This window comes from Morus notabilis, unplaced genomic scaffold, assembly GCF_000414095.1.
Source record: "Morus notabilis unplaced genomic scaffold, ASM41409v2 Scaffold615, whole genome shotgun sequence".
Lineage (NCBI taxonomy): Eukaryota > Viridiplantae > Streptophyta > Magnoliopsida > Rosales > Moraceae > Morus > Morus notabilis.
In genome coordinates this window covers 99,920-110,692 of record NW_010366289.1, presented here as the reverse complement: position 1 = coordinate 110,692, position 10,773 = coordinate 99,920, and the positions used below count along the sequence as shown (strand labels likewise).

Here is a 10,773-nt window from a genome sequence, read left to right as displayed (position 1 = left end):
GCATTTCATGAAACTTGATGCCACCTCCCAAAAGAAGAGATATATAGATAAGTTTGTACCTGGAATAAGAATATAATGTCCGTACTTGGAAAAAAAATTCTCTTCCAACAAGATTGAGAGTGACAAAATTAATCAAACACAAAGAAACATTTCTTTCCGCGTATGAAAACTGTTTTATGAGCATATAACAGATAACAGTAATTTTGGTAAATTAACATATAACAGTATTATCTTAATAGCAGATCAGCAATAAAATAAATCTACACAGCCCAATATAGATTATGGGTCCGTTTAATTCGCTGATTTGAGTTTTTAATTTTAGTTAAGATGTAATTTTATATGAGAATTTTTTATTATAATAAAAAATTAAATGTGAGTATTTTTAAAATTTTTTTACTGTAATAAAAATTCGAATTGATAAAATAAACGTGACCTATCACTCTAAAGTCTACGCAGCTCATCAATTTATTATAAAAAATAAAAAAAAATAAAAAAAACATAACAAAACCCAAAAAAAGTAACGACCAAACCAAACAAACATTTTCAGTTCAAGAACTCTTTTGCATCTCAACGACCTTCTTCCACGAATCTCTGCTCGAAATCTCATCCCACCATCTTCCCACATTCTGCTTGGAAGTAAATATCTCTGCCCTATTAGCCGCCGTCACCAAGTACTGGGTATTGGGCAAGTGGGACAGATCCGCCAGCGAGAATTCGTCGCCGGAATTCGTGCACAGGAAGGAAAATGAATAAAGCGAAATTGATAATATAAACCCTGATTTTGCAGGGCTTATCGGCCTCAGAGAGTTTCCACAATAAATCTCTCTTTTGATTTCCGAAAATGGCGAATCAGCAGCTCTCTCCGGCGCGGCCATGGATACTCGAAGCGGTTCCTCTGATGGTGGTCATCCTTATAGCTGCTCATGTCTTCGCTTTGGTATTACAGAAATCGAAAATCTTTTCAAATTTCTTCAGCATATTTGCTTCCATTAGAAGCTGATCTCTGATTTTGTTTCTCCAATTGGCTGTTATTTCAGGTGTATTGGATATACAGATTGGCCACCGAGAAACAGCCACAGAGAAGAAAAGCGCACTGATGAACCCTAGGACTTGCAGGAACGAAACGGGGAGGTTGGTGGAAACCCTAATTTGTTGACCTGTTTAGACATTATATTGGAGCGCATTAGAAATTTACAGGAATTAAGGACATTAAACGGATTCATTTAGAGTGCTGGCTATGTGTCTTCTATTTTTTGTTCTCTTTTTGGGTTTTATTCTCATGACATTCTGTATATTAATGTGTGTGACTGATTCGCTTGTTTTGATTCTCCGATAGTATAAAGAGAAGGAAAAGGAGCGGGACCTTTTTTTTTTTCTTTCCCTGTTATTTTGATCTTCAAGAATTGTGCTAAGCATCATTTTCCTTCTAGGAGGTAAATGAGCTATTCATGTTGATGCTTTGTTTTTTACTTTTTGTTGTTTTAAATGCATTTTGGTGCATTACAGAATGCTGGATTGATGTCGTTGATAATGGTATGAGCTTAGCCCTGGTCAAATTTCTTGGATTAGCTTCCTAGTTGTTGTTCAGAGTCGGATTTTTGCCATATATAGTCATTTATTTTATACACATAAGATGCCTGTCAATATATATATATATATATATATATATATATAATTTGCTATGAAAGCTTGTGTGGTATTAACTATTTGATATTGTTGTTGAGGTAATTAAATTTGAGAAATGTTTGTAAATGGTGCTTTTAGTTGATATGTGACCTTGGAGATTTAAACCTCATGAGTTTGTTCAGTTGGATTTTGCAAGATCTCTCTTCTTTATCATCTGCAGAACTATAATATATTCTTCTTTTCCCTTTTCTTTATTTGCAATTGCTAGTCAAGGCAATGGCTCTAGCTCATTAGCTATAAAAGTCGCAGGATCACAGCTATACAAAGTTGGAGTTTCGATAGAAAACAGTGAGGTCTAAAGATCCAAGGGTTATTGATGACTATGCTCTCTATTTTTGTTTTCTGAGGCCAGAGTTAATTTTGATGCATTGGATGTGATTTTTACTTGGCCTGTTGTCGGAGAGCTTAATAATAATAGTATTGCTTCACTGCATGTAATGTAACTATGCATGGACTGTATGTTCTAGGTTTTATAATCATAATGGGAAAATCCGAATTTACTTTTCTATTAGAAGTATTAAATTTTGCAGAGACTTGGCAACAAAACATATAGTTTTAGGATTGTGTATTAGGTTATTTCTATGTACTTTCTTCGTGTTTAATACATGCATAATAAGTTTTGGAACTTATCGGAAACACAGATGTTGTTTGTGCAAAACTTGTTGTGACACTAAAATATAATAGCAGTTCTATACCTTGTCTTAAAATTTTGGGAATGATTGATACGTATGTTGACTACACATCTACTAGTGGAAGAGGAAGCATCCAGCTGTTAGACTAATTACGGGAGTGTATTATCTTTAATAATTGGCCACATTTGGTAGATGGCGTTGCAATTTGTGGTGTCAAGGTGAAAGGAATTGTCGGTATTTTTCTCTTTTATAAGTATTAGAGTGAATTGGATTGGGGACTAGGGTCAGTGTTTATTATCATGTGGAAGTTTGTCTTACTTCAAAGCAAGAAAGTTATTCTATGTGATGCCTAACTTTAGGCTTTCTTGTTATTGATGCAAGTTTAAATCTCTAGGAAGCACTCACGTTACTGAGATTAGGCTGGAATTGATCACCATATAAGTTTTCAAATCAGCACCCTTGTCATATAGTTTAAGGGTCATCGTTATTAGTGAAAATAGAGAAGATTGTCGGGTTTTATACAGTTGATTGTTTCGTTGTTGAAAATAATAGGATCTATTATGTTAGGTCTTAGAAGTTGTGACTGGTTGTTTTATTGATCAGTGTAAGTTAAGCTCTAAAATTAATGGATGCATACTAGTGACCTAATGTATATGGAAGAATCGAATGTAAATGCCCGTTTATTTCACTGATTCGAGTTTTTAATTCGAGTTGAGATGTAACTTTATGTGAAAGCTTTTTACTGTAGCAAAAAAGTTATATGTGACTGTTTCTGAGAACTTTTTACTGTAGCAAAACTTGAATTCTAAACTCGAATCGGTGAAATGAACGGGGCCTAAGTGAGAGTTTCATTCAATCTCATCTACCCCGTGGGCTAAGGTACTTTTTTTTTTTAATTCAAAACAAAAGCTTTCCTAGTAAATTTATTGATGTTTATAAATCTGGATACGGTTAGAGAACTTTATTCTGATTTCAAAAGCTGATAGTTGTTTGGTATACTGTGAGTCTATTACAAATAATGAGTGGACGCAACTATTTCTTGCTAGCCAATAATAATTCTTTCGGTTTATATTTTTGCTTTTTATAGCATAGGCACTCAAGATTCTGGAAATTGTGATGCTGTATTATTGCTTCATAGCAATTTTGTGAAGGTGGAGTTGAGTTGCATACGGCCCCAAAGGTCGGCCATCGATCTTGAGCTGTATATTTGTCTCAACCAACCAGAGGCTTCTTTTTTTTCTCTGTTCTTTGTTCTTTGTTTGTTTTGTTTGTTTTGTTTTTTTGTTTTTGCTTGAAAAGAAAAACTAACCAGAGGCTTTTAGTAAGGGAGGTGTGGCCATCGACCATTATTTACACCAATCGAGACAAAACAGAACTGCAAGTTTTGGATCCGACAATTGTCTGTTTTTGCCATTCTTGACTTTGTTTTCTTTATACTTCCATCTGGATTGTGGGCATCCATAATTCTGAATAAGAACAGAAATAATGTAGTTAGCATTTCAAGGTGAACATGCTTGCTTTTCTGTGACATCTCTTTAAGTTTAGGTGTTGTAATTTTCGTGAAGGAAACGGTCTAAGTTTGATTTGATATTTAACTATGAAATCCATTGCTGTGAGGCCATGTGAGCGTCTCAATTACACCATCAAGTATAGCTTATGTCAAAATTATATTTGATTGCTCCTGGTTGATAATTTGCTTTTTTCATGAAGAAAAATATGCACATCATTTAAGGAGTTCTTCGCGCTCTCTCTCTGGTTTTTTTTTTTTTTTTTTTTTTTTTTTTTTTTTTTTTTTTTTTTAAATTGTTTTTGCTACTAAGCAGTTCTTTCCCCTTGTTTGTAGGTAGTCTTTACCGTGGATGGGGTAAAGTCGTTTTACGGTTCGATTTAACTTTTAACAGTCAGATATACAACATGAGTGATTTTGTGTGGTGTATTTTAAATTTTTAATACGGAATTACACAAATTTAAGACTTGTTCGGTTGTATTTTGTAGTTATGATGATTTGAGTGTAGATCTTGAGTTAAATTTGAGTTATAATTTGAGTTTGTGTTTGGATATGCACATTTGAGTTATGGTTTGAATTGAGAATCAATTTGAGTTTGTGTTTGGGTGGGTCAAAACTTGAAATTGTATTTAGATAGTATTTTAATAAAAACTCAATAGTTATGGAAAATTTTAATAGGGTATATAGATGAGGTTTTATTTGTCTTTTCGTTGTGAACGCATAGAAAAAAAAATCATCTCAATCAGAATTAAAACGAAAATGTATAGTGCTTTTAAGAATAGAAAAAATAATATTCATTAACTTGAATTTGAGTTTAAGAACTTCCCCGTTCATTTCGCCGATTTGAGTTTAGAATTCGAGTTTTGCTACAGCAAAAAGCTCTCAGAAACAATCACATTTAACTTTTTTACTACAGTAAAAAGCTCACATAAAGTCACATCTCAATTCGAATTAAAAACTCGAATCAACGAACTAAATGAGCTCAGTTGAAGGAAACTTGAATTTAGATTTTAACCTCAAATTCAAGTTAAAATTCGAGTTCAAACTTAAGTTTAAATTTAAATTTTACAAGAGAACATGAACCTAAATAAAATTATAATTTTTTTAAAGTTTTAATCTAAAAAAAATGCCTTTAATCGTTAAATTAGCAGTTAAAAAGGCCTTATTCATTTCGCTGATTTGAGTTTAGAATTTGAGTTTTGTTACAGTAAAAAATTTTTAAAAATAGTCATATTTAATTTTTATTACAGTAAAAAATTCTCATATAATATCACATTTCAATTTAAATTAAAAATTTAAATTAACAAAATAAACGGACCATTATTCTATAAAGTAAAGATTCTCTTACTTTTAAGGAGTTTGTTATGCGTTTATTTTTAGCTTGTACGGGTACAATTATTTTTCCAGCAAATAAGAAGTACAATTATTCATGATGGTCAGTGTCGTCATGAGTTGTTTTTTACATTATAATTATACATATGCACTGCACGAACGACTCCCACCGTGAGATGTCGCAATTGTCTGCAACCGTGAAGTTGGTATGTACGATGCCACGTGCAGATTTCTAAACGCTCCGGTGACTCATTGTGCGACCAGGGGCGAATGACCTAATTGAAATTTTTGAGTGCGTTTAAAATTAATTTTAAAATAATTTTATTTTTTTATAAAAATAAAAATGAAAGCGTTTTTAATTTTAGATAGAAATTATTTTTAAAAATATATTTAATAATTTTATTAAAAAATTATTTTCAGTATAAAAAATTTATTAATATTTCTCTCTACTTAAGAGAGGAGAAAAAAAAATAAAAAATAAAAAAGATCTAAAAGTAATTTTTTATTTCTCTCTCATTTTACACTAAATTAAAAAATTATTTTCATTTTCGTTTATTGTCTTTAATTGTGCCGAATGTCGTTTCTCTCCCGTTTTTATTTTTTCTTTCTTGAAAAATGTGAAAAACAAAAACAACTCTAAACACAACCTTTGTATCATTTTTTGTCTATCTATATTGTTTTCTTCGCGTGTCGCTGTTCGATTTCAAAACTAATGAAGTCAAATACTCCGTCAAAATGTAGGGTGCATTTAGAATTAGTTTTAGAGGGTGTGTTTAGAATTGATTTCAGATTATTTTTAAAAATATTTTTACACGTATTTTAAGACACGAAATTGAAAACGATTTACAAACTCTGTTTGTTTGGCAAATGTTTTGAAAACGAAAACGAAAAAAAAAATAGTGAGAATAGTTTTTGTGAAAGAATTTAAAAACAGTTGAAAGTTATTTTTCTTTTTTGTTTTCATTTTCTATACTTATTAACAATGTTATAATATATTAATTAAACCAAATACGATTTTACTTTTTTATTATATTTAAAAGAATCTCTTACAAAATCAATCCAATGCAAATTCAAAATCAGTTTTAAAATAATTTTTAAAACAATCTCATTTTTACTTTCATACTGAAAATAAAATCATTTTAAAAAAATTACTAAACGGGTTCTTTTGGTGTGTGTTTTCTTTCTATAGTTTCCTTTTTTCAATGGATTTCCTTATGACATGTTTGGTTGGGCAGTTCCGCCCAATTCGGCCCACTTTAAGTGGAAGTGAAGGTCAAGTTTGCGTTTGGCAAGGTGCTTAATGGGAACTGAATGGACAGTTCAGTTTAAACTGAACATCCCAACTTATGAGACATTTGGTTTATGAATTCAGAATTATGATTCATAATTTTAATTTTTAAAATTTTAAATTTTTTATAAGAGAAAAATACTATAAAAAACTAAGAACCATTATTCAAAACTAGAAACAAAACTCTTAAAATAAACATCCCATTAGAGTTCCAAGCCCCCCCCTCAGTACCACTTTTCAAGTCAATATTCTACAGTGCCACAGCACAGAAACTTTTTTTTCCCTCTTATGTTGTTGTCGTTTTTGACCCCCTAACCCTATTTGCACGGTGTCGTTTTAGGACCTCCCTACCTTAAGTGCTTGTTTGTCGTTTTCGATTTGCATGCTGTCATTTTTCGATCCTCTTATAATTATTTGTTTGCTGTTTTTTTTTTTAATTTTTTTTAAAAAAAATTTCTTTGTCGCAAATGCTACTTATACACTGTATATATGTTAATGGTGTTGTTGAATAAGCTCTTTTTTTTTTTAATACAAATCTTTTAATATGTTTTTGTACAGATTTTTAGTGTAAAAAATCTTCTTTTCAATGTAAATTTTTTTTCAATTATTATCAACTTAAAAAAAATGAAATTTTCAATTAGGAAAAAAACCCATTTTAATTGAGTTACTCTTACTCATCCAAACACTAATTTAGATTTTATTTCTTATTCGGATTAACATTGTTTAATTTTTTTTTGTTTTAATAAAAAGGCTTAAATCAACCCAATTTAAACTAGCGAATAAGTAAATAACTTTGATAAAAAATTTGGTGCCGGAGAAATTTCTATTTTTTTTGTCCCCTCTGTGTGGTACACTGGGTAGTTAAAAAAAAAAAAAAAAAACTTTCAATTATATTCTTCAAACACCTTTTTCTTCTTTTAATTATATTCTTCTACCACTTTATTCCTTAGGGGGAAAAAAAAGGGAGCAGAAGAAAATCCATAGCAAAAATGACGCAATTAAATACTATGCTCCTGTCGCCAGCATTTTCCGTCCTATTTAAGCACCTTTATCTAGCTCTTAAAAAATTAAAAAAAAAATAAGTACGATGTGCTTTTCAATTGAAAAATTATTAATGATTCTTGATGAAACTCTATTAGGCAGACCTTTGTAAAATAATTCAATTAATTGCGATCAGCAACTATTTTATGCAACTTTTTAAAAAACAAGTTAGACATGCTCGGTTTAATTTGATCATCTCCCGAATGTGCCAAATACATGCCTTTGGAAAATAATATGTTTTAAACATATTTCCCGTTCATCGGACCCACAAGTTTTTTTTTTTTTTTTTTTTTTTTTTTTTTTTTTTTAAATAAATGAATGCAACTTCTGAAAACAGGAGAAGAAATTATTAGGAAAACGACTCGTCTATGTCAAATGTCGCATTTTTTTTTTTTTTTTTTATAGCTCAAGGACTACTTGGTTTTTTTTTTTTTGCTCCGAACCTCAAGCAATCACATTATTATATGTCCAAGTTTTCTGTTATTCATAACTCACAAAGCGATAACGACAAACTATGACGCATAACAAGTCAGCATTTAGGATATAAAAAATAAAAGGAAAAAAGCAAACGTAGAATTTTGTTGCTGTCCCAAAAAGAAAAAGAATTATGCATTGGAATTAATATGAAAACCGAGAGATAGCTGGCGGGGGAATAAAGGGCAGTCTCGTAGTTTCCTCGAAGCGTAAATGCATCCCTATATTTTATCGCTTATATTATTACTATTTTCCTCCACTCTCAGGGCTCTCTACTCCGAACCTCTTTTTGAGAGAGGAAAAAAAAAAAAAAAAAAAAAACCCAAAGCAGATAACCATGTGCCCCACTAAGCAAAAGCACAGGAGCTCTGGCGCCGAGTCCACGGCCGGAGACACCGACTGGATCGCGGAGTCTGTCAATGGAGGATCTCTACGCCACGTGGACCTCCACACCGGAACCAACGGCTGGGCCTCCCCTCCCGGCAATCTCTTCTCTCTCCGAGCCAAGAATTACTTCACGAAACGACAAAAATCCCCCGCCGGAGAGTATCTCCTCTCCCCCGCCGGCATGGACTGGCTCAAGTCCAGTACTAAACTCGACAATGTACTCGCGCGTCCGGACAACCGCGTGGCCCACGCGCTCCGGAAATCCCAAGCCCTAGGGAAGTCTTTGAAGAGCTTCATCTTCGCCGTGAATCTCCAGGTCCCGGGGAAGGACCAGCACAGCGCCGTATTCTACTTCGCGACGGAGGATCCGATCCCCGCGGGCTCGCTCCTCCACCGGTTCGTCAACGGCGACGACTCGTTCAGGAACCAGCGGTTCAAGATTGTGAACCGAATCGTCAAAGGGCCGTGGATCGTGAAGAAGGCGGTGGGGAATTACAGCGCGTGTTTGCTTGGGAAGGCCTTGACGTGCAATTACCATAGAGGTCCGAACTATCTGGAGATTGACGTCGACATCGGGAGCTCTGCGATCGCGAGCGCGATTTTGCACTTGGCGTTGGGATACGTGACGAGCGTGACGATCGATATGGGGTTTCTGGTGGAGTCGCAGGCGGAGGACGAGCTCCCGGAGAGGCTTGTCGGCGCGGTTAGGGTTTGCCAGATGGAGATGTCGTCCGCGACCGTAATCGACGCGCCCCACGCGCCGAACGTCGTGCGTGGGGTCGCAAAAGTAAATCATCACAAGTCCGGCGACGATGACGACGACTGAAGCTTTTCAACCTGCGGTAGATTTTTATTTGTTCATCTTTTTTTTTTTTTTTTTTTGGGATTATTTCCGCTTTATCGTGATTGTTAATTTTAGTTCCCTTTTAATGGGGATTAACGGTGGATACTTGAACGGACGGTGGTGGATGATGTTTGGTGTAGATAATAAAATTGTAACACAACAAAATGACGATATGCTGCGGAATTTCATTTTCACCTTGTTGATTTCTTTATCATTGCGTTAGAAACTTATTGGTTTTGTCTTTTATGCTTCATTTTGGGAGTTTCTAATGGAGAGGGCGTTCCACTATTTGTTTATGTGATGGATTATGGATCATTACGCTGTAGTGGGCGGGGGTGGGTGGGTACTGGACGGAACTGTTGAGATTTTGGTGGTGGGATATCACATGGGCACACTTTATTGTGAAGATAAGAAATCAAGGATGTAACGCATCTCATTGCTTCAACGACAAAATGCCTTTTTGCTTACTAATATGTTCTAAAGTCGGTAGTAATGACTTGAAACAAAAGATAATGACTTGTTTTTTAAGGGTATCAGTAGTGTTATATCCCTCTATTTCTTCGTCATTTTGGAAATTTCAAGAATTACTAATAAAACGAAAAAGATTTTATTCAATTTTACTTCAAAGATTTTGTGCAACATATTAATCGGGTATGAATCCTAAAGTGAGGCAGCATAGCATTGAATGAAGAGGATTATGTTGTTTTGCAGGATGAAGAGAATATTGAAAAAATAAATAATAATTATTTATTAAATTATTAAATTATCCATTTAAATCCTTTCAATTAAGGCCTCGTTTACTTCGCAGATTCGAGTTTTTAATTCGAGTTGAGATGTGATATTTTTTGAGAGTTTTTCACTGTAGCAGAAAAAGTTAGATGTGATATTTTTTAAGAATTTTTTACTGTAAAAATCTAAAACTGAAAACTTAAATCGGTGAAATAAACGAAGCCTAAATAAGATATTACACTTATCAATACAGTACTGTTACGAACCGTACCGGCTCAGCACGTTAATGGGTTAGGGCTGGGCCGCCCGGCCCTAGCCCTTGAAGTCCTTCCTAGTAGACATGTATAGTGTAAATGCATGTGTAGAGTAAAAGAAGGAAAGACATAATATAGTATTGTAGGTGAACAGCATAGGACAGAGAGTGGAGGCTACGGCCTAAATGATGATATGATGATACGAAATGGCCCGATCAAACCAAGACCCTTCTTTCCTGGATGCTGACCTCCATGACCTTGAGAAAAACCTTTCGGGCGATTCTGCCTCCTCTTTTGTTAGTGGGGTGAGTTAGAAATGCTGTAACGTCACGTCGATTTCAGACTTTCATTTGCCAACAATTGTAAAGACGACAGTGAAATGAGGAAAACGATGCGCTTTCAACCACTACACATCTGCCATCTTTGTTTTGCCTAAGATTTTTTTTTGGGTGAAATTTTGAAACTTTGTAATTAATTATTTGGCCTTGCAGGAGAAGGTTTTGTTACATGTATTAAAAATGTGGTTTGTCCAGAGATTCTAAATTAGCCCAATCAAATCATAACTTGCTTTTGGCATTTGAGTCAAACTTACGCTCTTC

At 34.0% G+C, this 10,773-nt stretch overlaps 1 protein-coding gene and 1 long non-coding RNA gene across 3 annotated transcripts; both read left to right on the top strand.

Moving 5' to 3' along the window:
- The first annotated feature begins 516 nt into the window (after positions 1-516).
- LOC112093904 lies at positions 517-4,232 on the top strand. Of its 2 annotated transcripts, XR_002903262.1 has the most exons (3): positions 517-937; positions 1,038-1,131; positions 4,162-4,232. It is a non-coding gene; the product is annotated as an uncharacterized LOC112093904 (long non-coding RNA). The 2 variants fall into 2 exon arrangements; XR_002903261.1 differs by lacking the exon at positions 4,162-4,232 and having other exon boundaries at positions 1,038-1,375.
- Positions 4,233-8,163: 3,931 nt separating this feature from the next.
- Positions 8,164-9,385, top strand: LOC21390556 (protein ENHANCED DISEASE RESISTANCE 2-like). The gene has a single exon (XM_010109995.2). The coding sequence runs from the start codon at positions 8,298-8,300 to the stop codon at positions 9,171-9,173; it is 876 nt and encodes a 291-aa protein (XP_010108297.1). The 5' UTR covers positions 8,164-8,297; the 3' UTR covers positions 9,174-9,385.
- The last annotated feature ends 1,388 nt before the right edge of the window (positions 9,386-10,773 follow it).

Coding starts and splice junctions, on each gene's coding strand:
- LOC21390556 (XM_010109995.2), top strand. CDS start 8,298: ATGTGCCCCACTAAGCAAAAGCACAGGAGCTCTGGCGCCGAGTCCACG.